Source organism: Orbicella franksi, chromosome 2 (assembly GCF_964199315.1).
Source record: "Orbicella franksi chromosome 2, jaOrbFran1.1, whole genome shotgun sequence".
Classification (NCBI taxonomy): Eukaryota; Metazoa; Cnidaria; class Anthozoa; order Scleractinia; family Merulinidae; genus Orbicella; species Orbicella franksi.
The window spans coordinates 31,702,651-31,725,642 of NC_138146.1; the positions used below are offsets into that span (position 1 = coordinate 31,702,651).

A 22,992-nucleotide genomic window follows, 5' to 3' on the forward strand; every position below is an offset into this window, starting at 1 on the left:
CTTTTCTACTGTGACCAAATCAACTTCAGTGAACCTGTACTTAACCAGGAACACCAGAAAAGCAGCGTATCGCTAACCACTAACTGTTAACGTCTTCCAGCTGAAAAATTAGCTGCTATCTGTCGAAAATTATACTGAAATCCAACCGTAAACACGTACCTGCAGATGGCGTAGTGCGTGCGCAAATGTGAGATACGAGATAAGCGAATGTTTTGCTTACTGGGGAGGTGACAGGAAAAATGTGATGGGCACCGTCAAAGTTTTTGAAAAACATCAATAACTTTGAAAAACGCGTGGTTACCCATACATTTTATGTTATAAAATGGAAGTGGCAAGCCTATTCAACACGTGATTAGTTTCTGGTTGTGAGCAAAAGGTATTTAGACTGTATTTTGGCTGAACCAGTGGAAGGCTGGCAGAGACGCAAAAAGCGCTGTTGCACGATTTTGTTATCAAAATTAAAACCAAAAGTGGTTTTTATGCTACCCTTTACCATGTAGTTTTAAGATCTTGATAAATGTGTTTGCTTCTCTGTATGAAAAGGCGAATTCTAAGATAATCTGTGAAGAAATGTTCTTTCCTTCTTTTTTCAGAAAAATACCGATGTCAGCATTTTTGTTGAACTTCAAGGCTAATTATCTCTAAAAAATGCGTGGCTACCCCAATTTTTCTCTGTGGATTCCAACAGCCCTAGTAAAGATCTACTTTTTCCGCGTGGTCCTAACCTGGCGCAAAAAACTTTGTATTTAAAAGGCACCGTCCTTAAAGTCGGTCTTCAGGCGTTGTTCAAGGCTGGCCAGGCGTGAAGAACGCCTCAGCCGCTCCAAATAAAATCAGTCGAACTTAATTGGGTCAAACGCCGAACTTCCCACGGCGTTTAGGGGGTCTTGGGATCTTAAAGGATCTTTCTTTTCAACACACCCTGTAAGAAAGGGTCGTTGAAGGTTAAAAGGGTCACGACTCACAACCAGAAAAAAAGATCAGCTTTTTCTAATGCTGCTGGTTTCCTGCCCGCAAACCTAGCTCCAGGAATATCCTTTTTCTTCAAATGGAGTTAGGGATTGTTTCCACTAAGCATCTGCGCACGAAGAATAGTTTATCATTCAAGAGTCACACAACAACATCAGAAGGGGCAACCCTAAAATCCGGAATCCGGAATCCGGAATCCGGAATCCGGAATCCGGAATCCGGAATCCGGAACCCGGAACCCGGAACCCGGAACCCGGAACCCGGAACCCGGAACCCGGAACCCGGAACCCGGAACCCGGAACTGGAACCGGAACCGGAATCTTGTAATCCGAATTATTGATATTGAGAATGATGACAGAAATGTGCTTCAGCAATGTCCTTTAAATAAATATGGGAAAAATTTTTTGCTGTAGTTTTCTTCGTTGCTTTCAGCTTCAACATGTTTTAAACAAATATTAAAAATAAAACAAACATTACATTTGCTCGATAACTGCTTTGAAGGCACGTAACAATCGTATTTCCAATCAATACCTTTCGGAAACCACTCAAAATCATGCAAGATCGTTCGAGAACAATGTTTTGACACATTCGCTGATAGCTGTACCTGGTTATATAAAAAAAAATCGAAAACTTTGTCTACTCACCAGTTCGGGTCACTTCGAAGAGCGTGGTAAAACGGGTCTGCAATGTCATACGCCCGGTCAACGGTTAGAGATCGTAGTCAATTTATTAGGGAGCTTAAGCAACGAAGACGGCGACGCTAAGGACGACGTCTAGTAAAAAGTGAATTTATATCTTATCTTCGAATTTCGCAGATGTCTAGATCTGTTTAGCGGGCCTACTTGTCTCAGAACTTGCTCAACCTAAATACGTAACGCCAGCGTTCAATTCCAAACGGAATTACGGAAAATTAGCCACCCTCGTTCACGTTTTCCAAAATACACAGAACTTAGTCATTTCACGTTGTTGTTTTGCAGAGGACGGCAAAGAAATATACAAATATTTATGACGCACGTGCACAGCTATTGTTCAGCTCATTAAACTTGTTTGGTGACGTTCTCATTGCCGTTGCCGTCGAGGTTTGCTTAAGGTCCCTATCGATAATGCTCCGTAACGCTGTGCTTCTGCTAGTAAATTCGCATTTTTTTTTCTCCGTTTTGACAACCAACTCCCTCTTACGAACATTGACAGGTTGGACTAACCGAAAGTCTACCGACAAATCAATCGTGACTAATCTTCACATATTTTGTTCCTCTCGATCGTACGGTCAGCCATTCGGGCATTAATCGGGAAGCGATCTTCGCACATCCGAAGTTTGATTAAGTACGAATATTCTTTTGTTACACATTTTTGGTTAACGGGCACGCTCGCTGACATAGAATCTACGGCCCTCGGGTCGTAGATTCAAAAAGGCAACTCGGAAATGACCTATTTTAAACGATTAATGTGGGCAGTTCACTTTGTCTGTCTGAATACTACTGTTCCACTCTGCCGGTGACATGCACGATAACGCCATTTAAAAACTAGAACCCCTACAATTGTACTACCGTGCTATTCTCATGCAAGTAATTCGTTACAAGCAAGTAATTCTTCAGCATTGGGAATCTCCCTCTGGGGGACTCCCATATAAAAAGGAAAGGGGTGCTCATTGTACCTTTCAGGGGTTCTGGTAGCTCTTAGGGTGTTCAGCTTAAAAAGCTCAACAGCGGCAGCTTTTGCGGTAGCTTTAAGGGTAAGCCGAAAAACGTCAATGTCATGTGATGTGTTGTTTTAGAATAGGAAACTCTTAGGGGTGAAAAAATTCAAGCCACGCCCAACAAAAAGGATTTTGGTACCTCTTAGAGGTTCTTTTCAAAATTTGCGTCTTTTTTGTATGGCAGACCCCCCCCCCCCCCGGGGAATCTCCCTGGGAATGACAAACTTAAACAGAAAAAAAAAATTCTGAAGGGCATCATAGTGAACATTATTTATTCTTCTTAGTTCTAGGCTTGGCATAAGAGCAGCCGCCCCGGCGGCAAAATAAAGAAAAAGAACATGGACCATAAATAACGAAAAAGAATTAAATAAACAAACAAGCAACGCTTTCTTGTTGACAGAAACAGATATACAGGAATCAAATATCTTCGTACAAAATACGAAAACTACCGACCAAACATTAAATCATAAAATAATAACAAGAAAAAAAAGTTATCTTACATTGGCACAAACTTGAGTTGTTTGAATCGCGCTATTTTTTGGTAAGTGATGTCATAACAGCAGATGCTTTCAAAAGTCGGCACGTAAGGTGCGTCCAAAAGGTGAATTCCTTTATAAATTAAGTCGTAAAATCAAAGGAATTTCGTCTTAACACAAGAACTGACTCTCTTAACCCAAGCCTAGGTGTCTTGTTTGACCAGGTCGCTGTAATTTGGCCCTACCGATTTCTGTAGCTGTGGGCAAGCGCCGGTGTAATTTCGAGATTTTTGTTTTACAAGTTGGGGGTACTTAAAGAGCTACGCAAAGAAAATTTGTACGCAAATTCATATTTCGAAAGCCCCTTCCATCTTCCATTTGCGTTTGGCCCGTGGACACACAAAGATTACTCAGGGAGTGTCTCCTTTAGAGTCAGTTAATTGCATTTGCGTTGACTTTCAGGTCTTCGTTTAAGTCCGTAAGGACTACGGTAAGATAATGCAAAGGGAATAATGAATTGAATCTTCAAAACCGATTTTAAAAGAACCGTTTTTTGCAATCAAGGCAGAGCGTTTCTCTGGTTTCCGCCGTAGCATAAAGCGGCTTGGAGTATTTCTGCTCATTCCAAGACGGGATGCAGTGCAAGTACATCGCAGAGGTACCCCCAGCATTAAACCATTTATACACCTGGGTGAGGAGAGACGGTGTACTGAACACAGAAAGTCCCAAGACAGCTTGCCCAGAGTTCCACAGGTTAACCATCTGAACACTGCGGAAACAGCTTTTGCATTTTAACTCAAGGGGTAGCGAAGAAAGATGAAATCAATACGCATTACATGCCTCAGCCCCTTTTGGAGAGGAAATTACAAAAAAGCGCGATTCAAACTGGTTCAAGTATCTCCACTGTTAACGTAAAATATCCGCGCTAACGTTTTATCTTCTAAACACAACAAAACTTAATTGACCTGAGAGCGGAAAGACGCTTGTTCCTTGCCAACTATACTATAGCGGTGAAATAAGATTTTTTGGAATTCAAAATAACGTTATTTTATGGTCCATCCCTAATCTCTACATTTTAAAGTGTGTGGTTAAGGAAAAACTCCTTAGCCAAACCACACGTGGGATTTACACACATCGGACAGCGAAGAGGAAGCTGACGGGAACAGTTGATTCCTGAATCCAAATGAGCTTTAACCACATCAGCCATCGCCTTCATAGAGAAAATGAAAAAAAAAAATTAAACGTTTAAGGACTTTCAACGTAAAAACCTCCAGTTAATTAACGCAGTTCTAAGTCTTGAGTCTGCGAATGAAACCCTAATGTGCGAACGTTAATGGAATCTTTCATGCGGTACTGTTTATTACGATTAACATGTACAAGGTGGTTCAAACTTTTTTGTTTTTAGGTGGCACCTTAGCAATGTTGTCTAAAGTGAAACCTCGTGAGCAATAATTTTACGAAGTGCAGTTTCTTTCACTATGGAAGGTGTTTAAGACTTTAACATTAGTACTGGAAACTGTAGTATGTGACCATTCCACTGAAAGCTATTGAGCGCTTTCAGGAGGTACTCTATGTATATCATGCTGTTTAAGATATTCCTAGCTTTTAAGTCAGTGGAATGATGAAGCTCCAGTCTGTAACCAATTCAGTGCCAAAAGATATCCATACTCTCCCCACATAAGGGATTGCAATTACCTGGGGATGGCGTGGGGGGGGGGGGGGGGGCGGGGGTCTATAAGACCAAAAAATTTAAAGAAATGTATATCCTTTCCGCGGGGGAGGTATGGATATTCTCTGGACAGTCAGTCAGTCAGTCAGTCAATCAGTCAGTCAGTCAGTCAGTCAGTCAGTCAGTCAGTCAGTCAGTCAAACAAACAAACAAACAAACAAACAAACAAACAAACGTACGTACCCCGATAAAAGTTGGACTGTCATTCAAAGAAGATGCTCGACGGATATTCTCAATGCCAGCCTGCAAAACAAAAGGAACCATATTCATCTATAGCAATATCGTTTCACTTCACATCAACTATCATAATTTTACTTCATCTAAACCTGAGGTCACACTTAAAGACAATTTCTAGTCCGTACTGCGTCTCGAGAGTTTGTTTGCGAGTGAGTTTATAATGTTTATAAACATTCGGGTGCTGAGACTGCGCAGTACGGACTGGAAATCATCCTTAAAACTTACAGAACACAACAACTTTGTGCTGCACTTCTACAAGCTAAGCCTGCAGCCAGTTGGGAGTTTTGATGGTTTATGTTCATCTTACGATAATTGTTTATTTCCAGGATCCCAAATTGGCACAGCAGTGCTACACCCACCAACTCTCAATAAATAACGCATTACTATTTCTATTCTTAGGCTAGTTTAATAACTTAAATTGCAGTAAAACAAGTCCAAACACAAGCACATCCCATAAGGAACCAACCTTTTACAGAGACAAGACAAACTACATTGTACACAGCTCCACTGGTTATCATACTGAGTACCCCAGCTGACACATAAAGAATACAATACTGACAGTTAATGTGTGTAGGGTCAGAATTGTGTTGACTGAATTGGTTTGTAACAATACTCAATAATTCATTAGCTCACAAAATTTGGAACATATACATGTATTCACCAAGACATTTTCACAACTTAACACTGAGAAAGGTGGTTATATGAAATACTGAGCTATTACATGTATGTAGGTCAGGCCAGATTGGAAAAAAAAATATTTGACTGTCCTGACAGACATTTTGCATAGACTGAGTGTGACTTGACCTGAAGCTTAATATTTAACCCCCTTATGTTAGTCAGTCAGCCAGGTGGTCGGTCAACCGCCCACTAAGGCCAGTGGGTGGGTTGGTGACCATTGGTCAGTTAATTGATAATCTCACCTCATGTGCCACCTCCTGTGCATACTCTATGTCCAGCTCATGAAGTGTCTCAATATGGTCAGAGGTGAAAGCAATGGGGACCAACAGAATGTTCTTTTTCCCTTTCTTTGCAAGACCCTTCAAAGCATCTTCTGTCTGGGGACCTAGCCATGGCATGGGACCAACCTGATAAAGACCCACCATTACTAGAGACACAAGATATTTTGTAATGTATACAATCATTTAAAGCACACATGCACATGTACAGTACAATACAGGCTGGTGCAGTTTAATGGTAACTGATAACAACAGGCAAGAAAGGAGAAAGCTTCTAGAGGCCTCCTGCAGTACACATATATACAAAAACAACTAATTTACTATACACATGCTAAAGTCTACATACGAGCCAGTGGCCCATCAGGTCGGAGCTTATCTTGGTTTCTGTAGCATGACGTGACTAGCAGTATTTCAACTCCCCCCTGGATGGGATGCCAATCTATTGCAGGGTTACCCCCATCATTAAGTTCACTGGTACCCATGTATACACCTGGGTGGAGAGAGGCATTGTGAGAGTAAAGTGTCTTGCCCAAGAACACAATGCATTGTTCCCGGCCAGGGCTTGAGCCCGAATCATGAGGCCAATGCTCCTACCATGCTACTAAGAACATTTTGAGCAAAATGGTCTCACACAGTTATTAGTTTGTGAGTTAATTTGTGCAAGGCATGTTCAAAATGTTACATTTATTTAGTGTTTTTAAAAATATGTTGTTCCATATTTTCAGAGCAGTATTTCACAGAGGACACTTACTTTTGACTGCCACACAAGTCTGTACGGATGGGAGTGGTTTAATGATTCCATCACCCTCTGAACTGTAGCAGCTACCTCCTGAGGATATGGATCACCTCTCTCCACAACCTACGGGTGCATCACATCAGCCACCTTTTAAATTTGCTTGCATGTGCTGTAGAACTTAATGTATAATTTGTCAACACACACCATTTGTAAAAATGATATTGTCCCTACAGTATTTACAGGGCAATGAAATTTAAAATGTGAAATATGTTAAAATAATCTGTGTTTTGGTGTAGCTTCAGTCAAGTGCTTAATTGTTTAGATCACATTTTATGACTGATGACAGTCAGCAATGCCATCGACTACATAAGAAAGCCTAAGAATCTCTAGTTAGTGACTGTATTTCATTCTACAGAACAAAATAACCTTGCAATCTACAGAACAAAACGACCTTGCAATCAGAAAAGAAATGGAGAAAAATACATTGATGAAATTCAAATCAAGTCAAATATCTTCATCTTCATCAGTCATTCAGTGCCAATGTGTCTTAATACAATGAGTTTACAAGGATTTGGATTACACTGTAGAAACAACTGAATTACTTTAATCAGCCGTTTGATTGTACCTTCATGGGAAGGGAATGGGCTGAAAACAGAATAACCACATCATTTTGAACCTCAGCAGGAAACTTGGCCAACTCAGCTTGGACATTTTCTGCAAAAGCCTAAGGTTAAAAAACATAGTTAAATTATTAAAAAAAATTATTTTTAGTAGTTCTCTCACTTCACAATTTTTCTTTTAAATTTACTAATTGTATAGCTAGTCAGTTAATTGAGCAGTGCCAGGAAAATTATTAGTTTAAAGTTTACCTTGACTCGTGCTTGAGCAGAATATTTACCGAGCTGACCTGTCTGCCAGAGGAATTTTTCCTCTGCTTCACTATAAGCACATAAGGCATTTTTGGATTTTTCACACCACTTCACTCTTAATTCTCTTCCTTTCACCTCAAGTTGTTGCTTGAACATTGACTCATGCTTGAGCAGAATATTTAGCAAGCTGACCTGACTACCAGAGGAATTCTTCCTCTGCTTCACGATAAGTACATTAAGCATTTTTGCATTTTTCGCAGCCCTTCACTCCTAATTCTCTTCCTTTCACCTCAAGTTGTTGCTTGAAATTGCGAATTCCCATGTCGCAAAATCCAACAATTATAGTTCCCACCAAATGCCGGTCCAATGAGCACTGCACATGCCTGACAGCCAAACTTTCTGCTTTGTATTACATTCTCCACTCTCTTTTTTTCTCGAATTTGAGTAAGGCAAGGGATTTTTTTGCTACACTGCATTAGGGCATTTCAACTCATTAAGAACATTTAGCTAATTTGTTTTAATTATTTTGTACTTTTGAAGGTGTTTTGGTTTTTGCTGCTTAGGCTGCAAGCTCCTCTGGCACTGTAAGAAATCCCTCATTTGTGTTTATTACTACATGTTGCTGAAAACATTTAGAGAAATCGAGAAAATTTGGTAATTCTTTTATGCTGTAGAGATTAACTCAATTTGTCTACTCACTCCGTATTGTAAGTTACCGATCCTTGTTTTTCCCAACTTGATTTAGGGCCTGTGCACCCCCCGCTTGCGCCATGAATCAAAGGGGAAAAACTTGGTCCGTAGTTAACTTATAGTACAGACCTCAAACTTGGTTAGTAAGAGGTATATAGTGAGTGTCACACTGACAATATTGGATTAACTTACACGTACAGTTGAACCTGACTATTTCGACCTCGCAGGGGATACAAAAATTTTTTCGAAATAATGGGAGTTCGAAATAGCTGATAGTAAATGACTGAAAAGCAAATCCAAGGGAAATGGTTTTGACTTCGAAATAACGGGGAATTCGAAATTATTGTGTTTGAATTAGCTGGGTCCAACTAACAAAATTAGAAAAAAACACGATGCACATGACACAAAATATGGTCTGGAATTACATGATTGATACATTGTACATTTACATTTTGGATTTCATGAACAGAATTGAATATTTTAAGTGTTTCAATAGCCCTTTTCACGGTTAATTATTCTAATTTGCATTACAATTTGTAATCCAACGTGGATGCGAGGCAATTTCGGGCTAAAACTACAAAATAGCCTGAAATTGCCTCACATACATGCTAGATTTTACTGTAATGCAAATGTTAATGAGCAACAGTAACCGTGAAAAGGGCTATAGAGCTTTTTTTTCCCGAGCTTACCTTCACAAGACCTGGATGAGTGGGCCACCTGTCTATCACGCTCCACTTCATGCTAGGATTTTCTCCTTTCTGCTTGTAATGCCTGTAAATTGCATTCAAACTGCTGCCAGTAGTGGAACATGAATATTGAGGATACTGGGTGAATGCCACTGCTCTCTCTATTCCATCACTGAATAATTAACAAAAACATCTACAATTACAAATCAATATTCCTAGTTTTCATTCTCTCCAGGTTTAAGATAAAGAATAATAATTATTAACTAAATAGCAAATTTAAATTATTATTCTGTGTGGAGGTGCAGTGGCTTCAAGGTTAGTGTGCTTGGGTGCAGACTGAGCAGTCCTGTGTTGAGCCTAGTAGCTGGGGAAATTTGCATTGTGTTCTTAGGTAAGACACTTTACCCTCACCCATGCAGGTGTATAAATGGGTATCAACAAACTTAACATTAGGGGGGGGGGGGGTTAACCCTGCAATGGACTAGCATCCCATCCAAGGGGGGAGTAGGAATATTCCTAGTCGTTTCATGCCACAGAAACCAGGCCATTTAGCTCCTATGCAGATTTAACCTTTAACTTAACCCATTATTCTTGAGTCAAAATCAAATTTGTTTAACTTTTAAAACAGTTTAAGACAAAAATAAATTCCTCAATTTACAACATGTACCTTATTTACCATGTGCACGTATTATGGATAAATTATCTCAGTTATTCTGGATATCTATACACTCAAGCACTATCTGGACATCACTTAAACTGATCTGAACTACAGAGCTTCAGATGATAGCTAATATCTGGAACAAGTAAAAGCAAGCCGTAAAATTCTATTGATATCCATTAACTTGCCTTTCCATCTGATCAATAGTGTCCTCTGTCAAAGGATTCACATAGCGAAATCCAATGTAAAACTTGTGAGGGGCTACAGGATAAAAAAAAAAACAATAAAATGTTATATTGTTGCAGGAGCATAAAGCTGTGAAGAGGGCATAAAAATTAAACTAAAAAGGACGCTTTTTTGTCTCCTGCCCCATGTCATCACCTTGTCATTATCACCTCTGCCCTCACTCCCTGAATTAACTCAAGCAACATGTGAGAGGATCAAAATACAAAACAACAACTGTAAACAACAACTGGTGTCCCACATGTGCTGGAGTATGTAGTGTCAAGATTATTTTAACTTGGAAAAAAGCAAATGAGAGGAAAAATCGGAACCAACTGACTTCTGTTTGCTATGAAGCTGTTATTCTCTGACTGCTGTATGTTATTTGTTTTTTGTCTTCCTTGCAGGATGGAAGAAACAAGTTTTTTAACTTGTCATGAAAGATAGGAAATGTAACAGACCTCCTGTGTGATCTCATTACATTACGTTTTTATACTGCTTTTGGTAAGCAGAGTTTGGAAAACGTTTTATGACTAAATAACATGACTACAGGTATTACCACATGAAATCCAGAGATTCCACCAAAGAAGCAAGCTTGTGTGACATTAATATTACCGTCACATTATGCAAATTTGGCGGCAAGAGACTCTCTATGGAGTGATGACAACCACTTCAAAGTGCATGCCGTGTGCGTGATGGATCCTTGACAAGCTAATGACCTCTTACCCAATGGAAATTTTCCATTTCTGGAGAAATGGAGAATTTACTTCTTTAAGAAGTTCACACAGACCCTCTGGTTTGATCTTTCCCCAGCCCCACCCTGTTATGTTTTAGTATGTGTATCTCACACACTGGGTTAATATTTCACTAAGCTTGTGATCTTGACAAACCCAACACAAAATAGAAGGTCTGTGAACTTACTACATGGAACCTGACTAGAGTCAAACCTTATTGGAAAAAACTGCTAGCAACTGCCTCGTGAAGTGGAGATTGGGTGCCTGACGCATCCAGGAGCCTCCACTATTGGCAGCCAGTTCCTAGATGGAGACCACTCCCATGGCTGGCAAATCCTGGCAACTTAGCCATGAGCCCCCATGCAGAAGGAAGAAATCAGGCACCTGTCACACTGATAAAACAGTGAAAAGGAAACAGAGGGACAGGGGAGGGGAAACAACCTCTGAGCAGAGTCCCTGCATTTGGAACTCAAATGCTCAAGGTAAGCACTGACAGTGTAAAACTACTTGAAAACCTGGTGGCCCAAGAGCACATGGAATCCTGGCGCATGTGCAGATCTAAACGCCGCTGACCACAAAGGCAAGACTTGCACTCCTTGTTGTTAACTCTGTTAAATTGTATTTAACTGCATTTTGGCCTGTAAAATCGGAGCGGGTGAAGGGGGGAGAGGGGTTGAAGCAATATTTATAATCAGAGTACCTGTGTCAGGACACATGTCATCCAGCAGCCTAACCATCCCCTCCCCTTGTTTTTCTGTCCACATTTTTATTGGAGAGCCTCCACCAATCTTCTGGTACTGTTCCTGAATTTTAGGAGTTCTTCTTCTTGCAATCCATGCAGCCATCTTACTGTGAATTATTCATTAATTTCAAAATGACAAGTTAAAATGCATGGTACTAATTACATGTACCTTAAATTCGTAAGTAACACATTATTTTACAAGAAAAAAGGCCAGATGCAAGATCTATTGGCATGTCTCTGAGATTCATCACCCATTGACAATCTTGATGATGCCACTTGCTGCAAAATATTGACATTTATCTAATTCTTTTACTCATCCACTGCACTCATTGCTGAAATATTGCTATCTTAAGAACGTATTTTTGACATGACCATTCTTCTCATTAAATTTTTTCTTGTCCTACACATTTCAATTTTGGTGAAACATGGAAGTAAGGCTAGCTGCAAGTTACAGTGTAGAGTCTTTTAATTCAAATGGCCAAAACCTTTAAAGCCATTAAACCAAATAGAAACTTATCAATATAACATATAAATTTATAAGGGATTGTTAAATATGATACCATTGATACCATCAGTTTCTTTGAAAGCTTTTATCAGTGAAGCAACTTAAAGTTTAGTGGCTATCAAATGGTCAGTGTAACACAGACTGCAGACTGGGGGTAAAATGAAGACTGCAGTCCAGGGGTAAAATGCAGACTGCAGACTGTATTCATTTTAACTGAATCATGTTACCGATTCCATCACAGAGAGCTAACTGTAAACAGGCTAACTGAAACATTATTCCTGAAGGCTAACCTGAGTGATGTTCAGGCTAACCAGAGTGCAGACTTTCACTGTGATTAGCCTGAATAACCCTGTTAAACAGGGTTATTCAGGCTAATCGCAGTAACTTTACTGATTTACAGTAAAGGACTACAGTGTGCAGTCTGCGTTTTACACTTACTACCCTATCGAATAAGATCTGATTAATCTATTAACAAATTTAATCAAAACACACTGATAGGAAATATACATATACTACATAACTCGATGGTTTACATTGAGAAATCACTTGTCTGAGTACTGGATTAAACTACAGAAATTAATCTAGGATGTATAGATGTACCTAGAGGAACATTATCTAATGTGAACCCATTTTAACATGACGTAAGCACCATTTTTGTCTGGAATTAAAAGTGGCTTCAAGCAACAAACCTTTGAGCTGGCAACACCATAAGATCGCGATCAGAAAAAAGTCGAAACAGGAAGTCATGGACTTCATTAGTGGTTTCAGGACCTCCCATGTTTATGAGCATTATTCCAGTTTTTGGCTTGGAGTCAACTTGAGCAGAACTGAAACACAACAAATATGTGAACTTGTAACATGCAAACTATTAACCTGTGCACAACAGGCCTTATTTTTGTTCAAGAGTCAGTGGATATGAAGTCTATGTCAAGTCATGATGTGCATCTGTCAGTAACCTTAACAAGTGACAAGCAGCACATGTCAAACTCTGTTGTAAAGTTGGCCTCCTACTGTTTGACTCCTGTGGTTTTTGACCTTTGTACATTTGCTGTTCTATTTTGAATTTCGATCTCTCAACATTTTTATTAGTTTTATGCTCCACACTAGGTTTTGAAGGGGAGGACTTTAAAGTAGAGTTGAGCCGTTTGACCAAGCAATATGAAGCAGTAGAGGTCATGATCTGGTTTCAGCTGTAATTTGCTGCACTTTGAAGAGTATGACACCTCTACAATTTGTTGTCAGCTTTAGACCATGCAGTTTGCTTTCGCCCATTTCTAATACAGAGATTTAGCCAAGCCTAAACGTGGAGCTCCTGGGCTGGGTTGTTCAAAGCCTGATTAAGCTAACCCAGGATAAATGGGAATTTTGATTTGAGTTTTTTCACTAAATATTGATACCAGATATACTTTGTAAGCTCCCTGAAGGGACTACACTGAAAATTTTACCTTCAAATTTTTACTTTTAAATAAAGATGTCTTCCTAACTATGTGGTGAGGTTTTCTGTACATTGTTTGGCCTTTTTGTACATTGTCCATAACCATGAGAAAATCAATTCATGGGTTTCCTTTTCTTTCCTATATGGGTATGGGGCCCTCTGAGCCCCCAGAGCTCCACTATTACAACATATGTTTTAAGCTCTCCATTTGCCCTGTAAGGATAGATTTTGTGAACAAGTTGGTTACTGGCATTTGAGTGATGCCAGCTCCGATGAAAACTGTTGCAAGCAATGTTGCTTCTTATCTCGAATACCATGTTTACCTTTGTTCACCAGATATAGCTACAATTGATTCGCGGAAAAACTTTGACACTGGAGTGTTGTATTTGAAAATGGGTGAATGGCAAAGGTGTTATTGACACAACCTGTCAAAGTAAAATCAGAAATGCTGTATGAAACCATTGCAGTCTCTCTTTTCACTTGTCTTCCGATGCTTGTGCTACTTGTGGCTTGCAGCTTTTTTGCAAGTAAAAGAGAGACTGCTTACAGTCTAGGCAAAGCTGATCGTAATATGAGAAAAAACAGTTTCTTTTCCATGAGTATTTCCATCGTCATGTAAGGTAATTGATATGAACACCATAGTCAACCATGCTACAGTCAACACTCATTTATATAGCAGACACCCTTGGGACCATTATTTGGTGTCCACAATAATGAGAGTCTGCAATAGCAGCTTGTAATGAAAAGTAATGACCCAATCTTTGGTTATGAAGTGTCATGTGCTGCTATACTCTTAAGATTTCCAGTTCCTTTTAATTTGTTATTGTAGTACACATTTACTTCGATTCCATTATCATACAAATAATGTACAACCTAGTTAACATTCCAAGACTGCAGAATAATTTATCATTCAATAGTCCAAGTTGCCCGTGGTACCGGGAGAAGAACAATAACACAGTAAGCTTAAGTTTGCAGCGGGAGTTGTTTCCATACATTTCTGTCTAATTTCGGCCGGGGTGTCACAAAAGCGGGGTGTACACATTAGGCGAGAGTCCACTGTATTGTTCAAGTCCAACGCTTGGCGGTTCTAAAGCTTCGAGGCAATTAAGTTACGTTAATACTAAACACTCTTTCTAAAGGTTACCTTTCGACTTTTTCTTGAGCCACCCCATTACTCATATGTCTACCCCAACTACTGATGTTACATAAGACTAACTTCTCGTGGCTGACAAGATGCTGGTGTGTATGGGTTTGGAGATGCAAAGACGGCCACAAATCTGAAAAAGTACAACGAAAACTAATGAGAGTCTTCAAAGCGTTATCCTTGAAACATATCATTGAGAACTTACGGCAGTTTTTTTGAAGTTTACGAAGAATCCGGAGCGCCATTTTCCTTCTAGAATCAATATCTCCAGGCGACAGCCGTTAACAAACAAAGGCACTGGTGACTAACACCGAAACACTTCCCCTCCCCTCCCCACTTCGTCGGTTAACTCGCCATCAAAACCTCACACACCACCACCAAAAGAGGTTTAAAAATACACAAATATGTCAAATATATAGCTTCATCTCTATTTCTTATTAACAAAAATAATGAACTCGATTTCATTGTTTCTTTACAACTCAATTGTATATTGTCAGCCGTAATTTAACGCTGTTTTCCACTGATTGAATTTTAACCAACATTGTGCAATTACAGCACCTTTTCAGATCTTAACAGATTTTAACAAAGGGGATTTCAACAGGGGTAGAATTCTATAAAATTAATGTGTTCAGTGGTGAAGGATTCTACCAAAAATTTCTTTCATAGACCAGTTCTAAAATTAAACTTCTGGGCCGGGTTGTTCAAAGCTCGATTAGGCTAACCCAGGATTAACAAGAATTTTGATTTCAGTTTTTGTAACTTTTCGGTGAGGTTTTCTGTTTATAATATTTGTCTTTCAGTCTAGCCAATCAAATCATGTGTCTTCTGAGCAATCATTTTTTCCGTGCCAAGGCAGCACTGGCAAAGAGGGACACGCTGCTCTGGTACACCCACCCCTTCCTTAGTGTATCTCCAAAAGTAGCTTGCATGCTTCGCACCCAAACTAGTTGTGTCAATCATGGCAAAAAAAAAAAAAACAAGCAACAAACTTTAGTTCTTGTATTCGTGCAATTTTCTACACTAATTGGATATCGACAATTTGTTCATATAGGGACTTTAATATGCAAATTGTGTTCAAGCCCCATCACTTACAAAATTTACTGCAATTGAAATAGCTAGATTATAATCATAATAAAAACAACACAACACATCCAATTCGCTCGAAAGTTGGTCCACAGAAACCTCCGATTACTGGTAGGGAGTACCATACCTAAAATGGCATGTTGTAAGCTGGTTGTAAGTTACTCGACGTCCTGTGGACATCACCGCCGAGTAAAGCGCTGCGATCTCAAGCTAAAGGATCCCAGGTCTGATTATTTGGTTCCCAAGTTCTTTCTTGGCGAAAAAAAGAGAGCTGAGCTTGGAGCACGATCGAGGATAAAAGCGAGTGTCGCATCAGAGCCTCCCTTGAAAAGCGTCGCGAACCACGAGAACTTCGGCCTACCGTGTGGCACTAAATTTTTGAGGGAGTTTATTTTTGTAAATCGGCGATTTTTTGTATTTTGCGGGAACTAAATGTTGTGATTGTAAAGAACTGGTTTTTGTTGTTGGTACTAATTTTTTTTTTGCGATTTTCGGGAAGTCGAGATTAATTGAAATTACAATATTTTCGCATTTTTTGATTAAATTGCACGTGAAACAATATGGAGAGATGTAAAACAGAGTAATCCAGAAAGCATGCAGTGTCACTCTATCACGATTACACTGTGCTTTTGCGTGGCTGATAGCAGCAACAAGATTCTCTTGTGATGTTTGTATAAATAATTTCGGCTGAAGAGTTTGAAAGAAAAAATAAGTACACGGTAGGCGTCTGCGTTGCCCAGGCCTCAATATTTCGCCGCGGCCAATCGTTTTGCGGGTTACGTGCTCCGGGGCGAAATACGTCACCGAAATCAATTGACCGTGAAAGTCTTGAAGAAAGCCGTACAGGAGCTTTGCAAGAGTCCGCGTAGGAGGTTAAGATCAGAACGAGCTGGATTAATTGTTAATACATTTTTAAGAAGTGGACGATTGGGGCGAGGCAGTTACTTTTCGCTGTTATTTCGGTCATTCCTTTCAAATTTCTGTTTAGAGATATTATTTTGTACTTTTTCTGACCTACTACCTTTCACTTATACAAAAAAATGTTGTAAATGAATGAGTTTGAAATCGAGTTGTTTTGGTACATTTTGGTGATTTTGAAACGCAAATGTTTCAAGGGTATTTCATAACATGCCGAGAAAACAATTAAGTGGCAAAGCTACGCGAGTCACAAAACATGAACTGGTATAGCAATCAAAAGCATTTAAATATAAAAATGGAGTTGCTGCATATAGGTAGCGGTACAAGAATTGCTGAAAAGTCTCTCCTAAAAAATATGAGAGACAAAAAAACGTTGGGATGTCTACACAAAAAATAACGCCTTCTGACTGATGACCATGTATCCTTTTCAGTGAAGTCTTTGTTCAATTTTTCAAATCAACCTCTGTTCTCCAAGGAACTCTGAAATATTGTCGCCTAAGTTGGATGGGTAGTTAGATAGTATTAGCGATTGTAATTTTTGGGTGTATTGAGGGTTTAAAAACCTTCGTACAATCCTCCGCGATCTCGATATTGCATCCACCGAGAAAGAAAAAAACGAAAGAAACGAGAAACGAAAGAAATGAAATAAACGAGACTCCACGAGTTTTAATGATAAGATTCCTTTAATTTCCCCATGTATAACATCACATTCTACAAGAATGTTTCTTCAAGACTTCATCTTCTGATCGATCCAGTTTCTGAACTTGGCAACACGAGCAAAGACCGTGTACAGCTCTGCTGCAGAACATCGCGAAGAACCCCAGCTAACAGCGCCTTGTAGTACCCAGTTCCCTCCGGCAGTCTGGCATACGTATGGACCTCCGCTATCTCCATGACAACCACTAAGATTAGTTCCGCTGACGCCAGCGCACAGCATGTTGTCGGTGATTTTAAGGCTGGATCCAGCTATTAATCGTTATTTGACGGAGGGGATAAAAAAAGTTATTAACGGAGGTAAATAGGATAGACAAACAAATCCCAAACAAAATGGATTTCCAAGTAGGCTTGTATTTCCAATGGTTAGTTTTCAAATCAGAATTAAATAGGATAGACAATCAAATCATAAACAAATGGATTTCGAAGTATCCTTGTATTTTAAAGTGGCCAGTTTTCAAATCAAAATTTCATAGCTGACTCAAAATTTCATTTCTTATCTGAAAGGTCGACTTGCATTTATTCATGTGTGTTCAAGCAAATGGCACTAGTCAGTCAGAGCAAACAAGTATTTTAACTTTTTGCCCCATAGTCGACGTGAAAGTCATTCCAAGAGCAATATCATTACGTCTTGCTATCGTTGTCACGTTGTTGCTTTTTTCCGAGAGCTTTTGAATAATTTGCCGTTACAATAAGTACAACTTACCCGGGGACGATGCCAATTTTTTCTGACAGGCTGCCTTTGTAACGGGTGGCATCTGAGCTTGTTGAAGAATGTCATGCGAACCTCCTGGATGTTTAATCTTTCCCCAACCTGGAAAATATTGATTTGTTGTCAAATCACAGTGTACTGTTACAGTTGTAATCGTATCTATGACAAAATTTTCGATCGTCATTGGTTCTCCGCCCTATCTGTGACATATGTCTAGCATGCCTACAGGCGCTTAGCGGAATAGGCTCTTGGCCGACATATTTGTTGGGTGATGCAGCAGCTGTCGTAATGTCTCGTAAAAAGCAAACAACTGAAACAACAGAAAAACAAACAAACAAACAAACAAAACAGAAACAAAGCACCTAGCCCTAAAACAATAACAGCTATACACTATAACGACAAATAGAATTGCATGCTTATAAGAGCGGCTACTCTTGCCAATTTGTTACTGGACGGCCACTCAAAGAGTCCTAGATAAAGCCTTGATTCACTGCATGCCAATAATGCATTTTATTACAAGGGTAATGAATCAATAAAATTGATATTTCCCTAAACATCAAACCAAAAATGCCACGCAGCCCCATTTTAGGCAATAGCACTTGGATGTGTCTGATACTTGGTTATGTTTCCCACTAGAGTATAATTTTGATAGTAAAGCAAAACGATTGTGGGAGAGTTAAAAAATATTTGTTTGAAGTTGAAGCCTGTTCCAGGTATTCAGATTAAGATTGCGGTAGTATAATAACCCCCCATCCCGCTCCCTCGTCCCCAGCTCGGAAAAAAAAAAAAATCGAGCAGGGGACTCGCCCCCGAAAAAAAATATTCCCGCAAGCTGAAAAAGTCCCATTCCCCAATCACTTCTGTAATGGTCTGTCCCTAAATCCAGCCAATATATATATTGTTCCGGCTGCAGACCAAATCAAAATTGCCGGTAATGAGAAGTTTGGTCGTGAATGCACCTTAAAGTCACTTTAAAGTCATGTTATATACGACATATATTCCAGTGCTTTTTATCTTTGGTAAGAGAGTATGAAAGTTGAGATTACACGAGATTAGAAGATCCTAGATCTTCTCTGGGGTACAAAGTTTTTTACCTGTAATGAAGCATCTGGAAGAAATAGGAACCATTTCGTTTTGTTTAGGAAGGCACACAGTTCCAACTCGAGCGTTTAAGGTGGCTGGTTTGGATAACTGTATCAGCGCTATGTCATTATTGATGGTGTTTGGACTATAATTCTGATGTTTTATAATTCGCTTGGCTTGGATATCTTGTTCAGTTCCCTCGCCCACAAGTCGGTTGTGATCACCCAGGCGGATAGTATAATAACTCGCGGTTCTGTTGAGAATAATACATCACCTCTTTCAAATGTTATTCTTAATCGAATGGTTGAGCAGAAAATTAACAGAGTCATTTGATTAGATATCTTATACAATACTACACAATCAAAACTTACTGTGTAAAAAGAAATCTTTAAAGGAAACGTCAGAAGTTTATCATACTAAGGGGCTTTCTGTTGTTTAATCTTCGACCATATTAGGGCAGAGACTAACTGTATTGGTGTAATATTTACACTTTATAAAACCTGGTTCATTAGATAATACAATTCAAGAGTTTTCATTGGCTTAGCAATCATGGCAAGGGTGTTTTGCAAATTTTTCAAGTGCTCTGAAAATTACGGAACGACTTATAGTATAATGCATGGTTTCACACTTTTCGTACGCTTTATACGCGAAAAAGAATAAAACACTGTCATTATGCTTAAGACTGACCAAAAAATTGAAATTTTAGTCAATAAGGGCGGGCAGAAAACTCGCATGAAACCAGACTTTTAAACAAATAAGAGCGGGCACAGAATTCAGTTGAACGATTGTAAATGAGAAAGGATAACAAGGTGCTTGCATTAGCGTTGTAGGTGAATAGAACAAGTCTGTTCGCAATAGTACTTTCATAAAGAGCCCTTAAAAAACATCTGGCTTGCTGAAAATTTACTCACGGGCAAAAAATATTATTTTACTTACAAGGTTGATATACAATGAGCTGCAGTGACTACCCAATCAGGAGCGATCAAAGATCCACCACAACTGAACGATTTCGAGCTTCCTCTTAGCAGAGCGATCTATCCATGGAAAAGGAGGAAAAAAATATAGCATTTTATATAACTGTATTTTGATCGCAGCTCCCGTGTTTAACGACCCATTGAACAAAAATACATACAGAATTGTAGATTGGCACAGATCGTAGACGAAATCAAAGTTTTAGACAAAATACGACGAGGAAGGAGAACCTAGTTCTTTCTGAAAATCACACAGGCGACCACTAATTCGACGGGGAAGCGGAATTGATACATCTTTGACATGCATTCGATTTCAAGGTTTCAATTTATGTTGAGAGCGTCAGTTAATTTTACAGCTCTCCCATAACGTTGAAAGGAAGTGTCCGCTTTATGCTAAGTTATCCTCCACCGAATCGACTAAGAAAGCGTACATTATTTTCTAGATATGAAAATTTATACTTGCCTGCCAAGGCCAATCTCCTGGCTTAGCATCCACTCCTCCAATAACACGTGACTTAGGAGACTTGCCACAAGAGGCTGGAGGCGGGGGACCTGTGTTTAAATCATAGCTACTTTTCCAGCTTAATACGACAGAAGCTCAATTTATTTTTTATCATCTATACAATTAGTCATGGGTCTATGTAAAATCAGTACACTAAATTATATCTTGAAGATGTTAATTGCGTGCAACAATTCCAAAAACACTCGAGTCATGTCACCCCGAGTATGAAATTGTCTTTTAAGGGTCTTTTTTTTTTTGTCGATTGGAAAGTAATAGTGTCTGGATTGGATTTGCTTATTGATCTCCTAAGAAACTTACGGAGCGATATAGCACGATGACCAATTCAAACAAAGATGAGCTTAAAAACCTAATGAATGGGTTTAATGAAGTAAATGACTTACCTGAGCACATGTTACAGGACTTCGGACAATTTTTCTGCGCCCAGACTTTGTGATCGTTGCAGTAGTTTCCACACGAGGCAATGTCCGGGCAAATATCAGCATACGCAGTGTTATCCTGGCAACCTGAGGATAGATGATGATGATGATGACGATGATGATGATTATTATTATTATCAGTCAGTAAAATTATTTCACCAAAACAAGTCAGCGTTGTCTGTGTCAATTGTATGTTATGAGATGTCAGCAAAAATTTACCTCAGGTCATCGGGAGTTCTAAAAAATAATGAGCAGGTTGAGAGGCTACAAACTGATCGAATAAGAAATAACAATAGCTAACCTGGTGGTGGTGGGGTCACTGGTGGTGTGGTCGCTGGTGGAGATGGCGAGGATGGTTTGATAGAACCTGTTTTGCTAAGTACCCAGGTCCTCAGAAATTTAACGCTGGCGTAGACACCGTACTTATTTGGTCTAGCACATCCATACCCCCAACTAGTGGCTCCCTCTAGAAACCATTTTCCTTTAAACTCACAGACCAGTGGTCCGCCACTGTCGCCCTGGCAGGCATCAATTCCCCCTTGGTCTAGACCTGCACACAACATAGTGTCATCTATTTTGTTCGGATAGGCTTTTAAGCAGCGTGATTTTGACACCAACGGCACAGTTGCTTGCATAAGTACATTGGGTTGACTGCCACCAGATGACAAAGTTCCCCATCCTGTTATATAGCACTTCTTGTTTGGGTTATCGATTGGAAGAGTGTTACTTGGGTTTGACAAACAGACCAGCCCAACACCCCGGCCGAGAGAGGCAGGTTTGGAAAGCTTGAGCAGAGCTATATCGTTGCTGAAGGTCATTGGCGTTTGGTAGTTTTCATGCGAAATGATTTGTGCCACGTTAATGTCCTGCTCTGTACCGACAGAGCCATTTACTCTGTAATGAGCTCCCAATCTAGATTTAATTGGAATAGAAATTTGCAAATATTATCTGTAGATGTATAACATCTTACTCAAACAGTAAATGCAGATGTCTAAACTGTTGCTATATTTAGAATCATTTCCTCGAGGGATAAGTGGACAATGTTCATTTGTGTACTTGAACGATCCCCCTAACCATATTCTGGTACTATAGTGACGGCAATGTTTTTACTGTTTTTTTTTTATTTGCATACATGTAGATTATTTGTAGCTATGCATGTGGTTACTGGCAATTGTATATCGTAAAGTTCTAAAGGTAAATTGGAGACTTCAGTTATTTTAAGATTTAGCAGTCTGCTGTGTTTTGGTACTCGGGGCATACGTTTCGTTTCTGTGCACAAAGAGTATGTTTCACATGCTATAAAGAGAGATCTATTTTTCAATGAGAAAATGAAATTTTATGGCACTGAGACTTGACCCTGGGAATGACAAACAAAAAATGAGAATGGGACTGGGATTTAGGCCCAACATTAAGCTGTGGAATGGGACTTGGGCAAACGTTTGGCCTGGAAATGGGATTTTACAACGTTCCTTCAGAAGCTTTTATGAATAGTCTTCATCTATTAAGGAAGACACAATACGCACCTCACTTTAACCCTTGAAGGTGATGAACTTTTGACACAGTGTGCTGCTGTCAAAACCCAGGATGGATCAATCAGTGAACCTCCACAGAATTGCCTGTCGGAACTGGTCAACAACATCACTTGCCATGGCCAGCTGTTTATGGCCGCTTCTGTGCCACCAACGATGCGTATACTAGGTCGAGAGCCACAGGAACCTGAAAAGTCGATTAAACGTTCCATTGCAATACACTCATATAGCAGAATGTTTGTTTACAACATATGCCTCATTATCACAAGCAGTACAATCTCTGATGGAGATATAAACGCATTAGTTCTGAGTATTAAAAGGGCACAGCACGATTAGCTTCCCAATGAATTCGAGCCCCCTGTATTCAATACTTTTTGTACGAAGCGGGTTTAAAAACTCAAAGTTCTACAAAGAATGTATGAACTCATTAGCTCTTTTGCCACCTAGAAATTCGGCAGATTTTGAAAGCCAATCTCTCCTGGAATATAACACCCAAAGAGCCAAACTTTTAACCAATTGCCAAGTTCCACAAGCTCTTTAAAGGTTTTTATTATATCTC

General features: G+C 39.5%; 2 protein-coding genes across 3 annotated transcripts; both read right to left on the reverse strand.

Moving 5' to 3' along the window:
• Positions 1–1,512: 1,512 nt before the first annotated feature.
• Positions 1,513–14,836, reverse strand: LOC145479303 (ferrochelatase, mitochondrial-like). 2 transcript variants are annotated; one of them, XM_081457628.1, is made up of 11 exons: positions 14,690–14,836; positions 14,485–14,617; positions 12,595–12,732; positions 11,359–11,507; positions 9,891–9,963; positions 9,048–9,216; positions 7,425–7,523; positions 6,815–6,922; positions 6,028–6,192; positions 5,054–5,113; positions 1,513–4,351 (listed from the first exon to the last, which is right to left on the reverse strand). In XM_081457628.1, exons 1-11 carry the CDS (start codon positions 14,727–14,729, stop codon positions 4,217–4,219), a joined length of 1,269 nt encoding a protein of 422 aa, XP_081313754.1. In that variant the 5' UTR covers positions 14,730–14,836; the 3' UTR covers positions 1,513–4,216. The 2 variants fall into 2 exon arrangements, with proteins under 2 accessions (XP_081313754.1, XP_081313752.1); XM_081457626.1 differs by having other exon boundaries at positions 14,485–14,835.
• A 2,313-nt stretch (positions 14,837–17,149) lies between these two features.
• LOC145479310 (transmembrane protease serine 9-like) lies at positions 17,150–22,965 on the reverse strand. Its single transcript, XM_081457643.1, has 8 exons — positions 22,428–22,965; positions 21,206–21,816; positions 20,869–20,991; positions 20,429–20,517; positions 19,931–20,028; positions 19,006–19,247; positions 17,906–18,013; positions 17,150–17,451 (listed from the first exon to the last, which is right to left on the reverse strand). Exons 1-8 carry the CDS (start codon positions 22,643–22,645, stop codon positions 17,213–17,215), a joined length of 1,728 nt encoding a protein of 575 aa, XP_081313769.1. The 5' UTR covers positions 22,646–22,965; the 3' UTR covers positions 17,150–17,212.
• Positions 22,966–22,992: the final 27 nt, after the last annotated feature.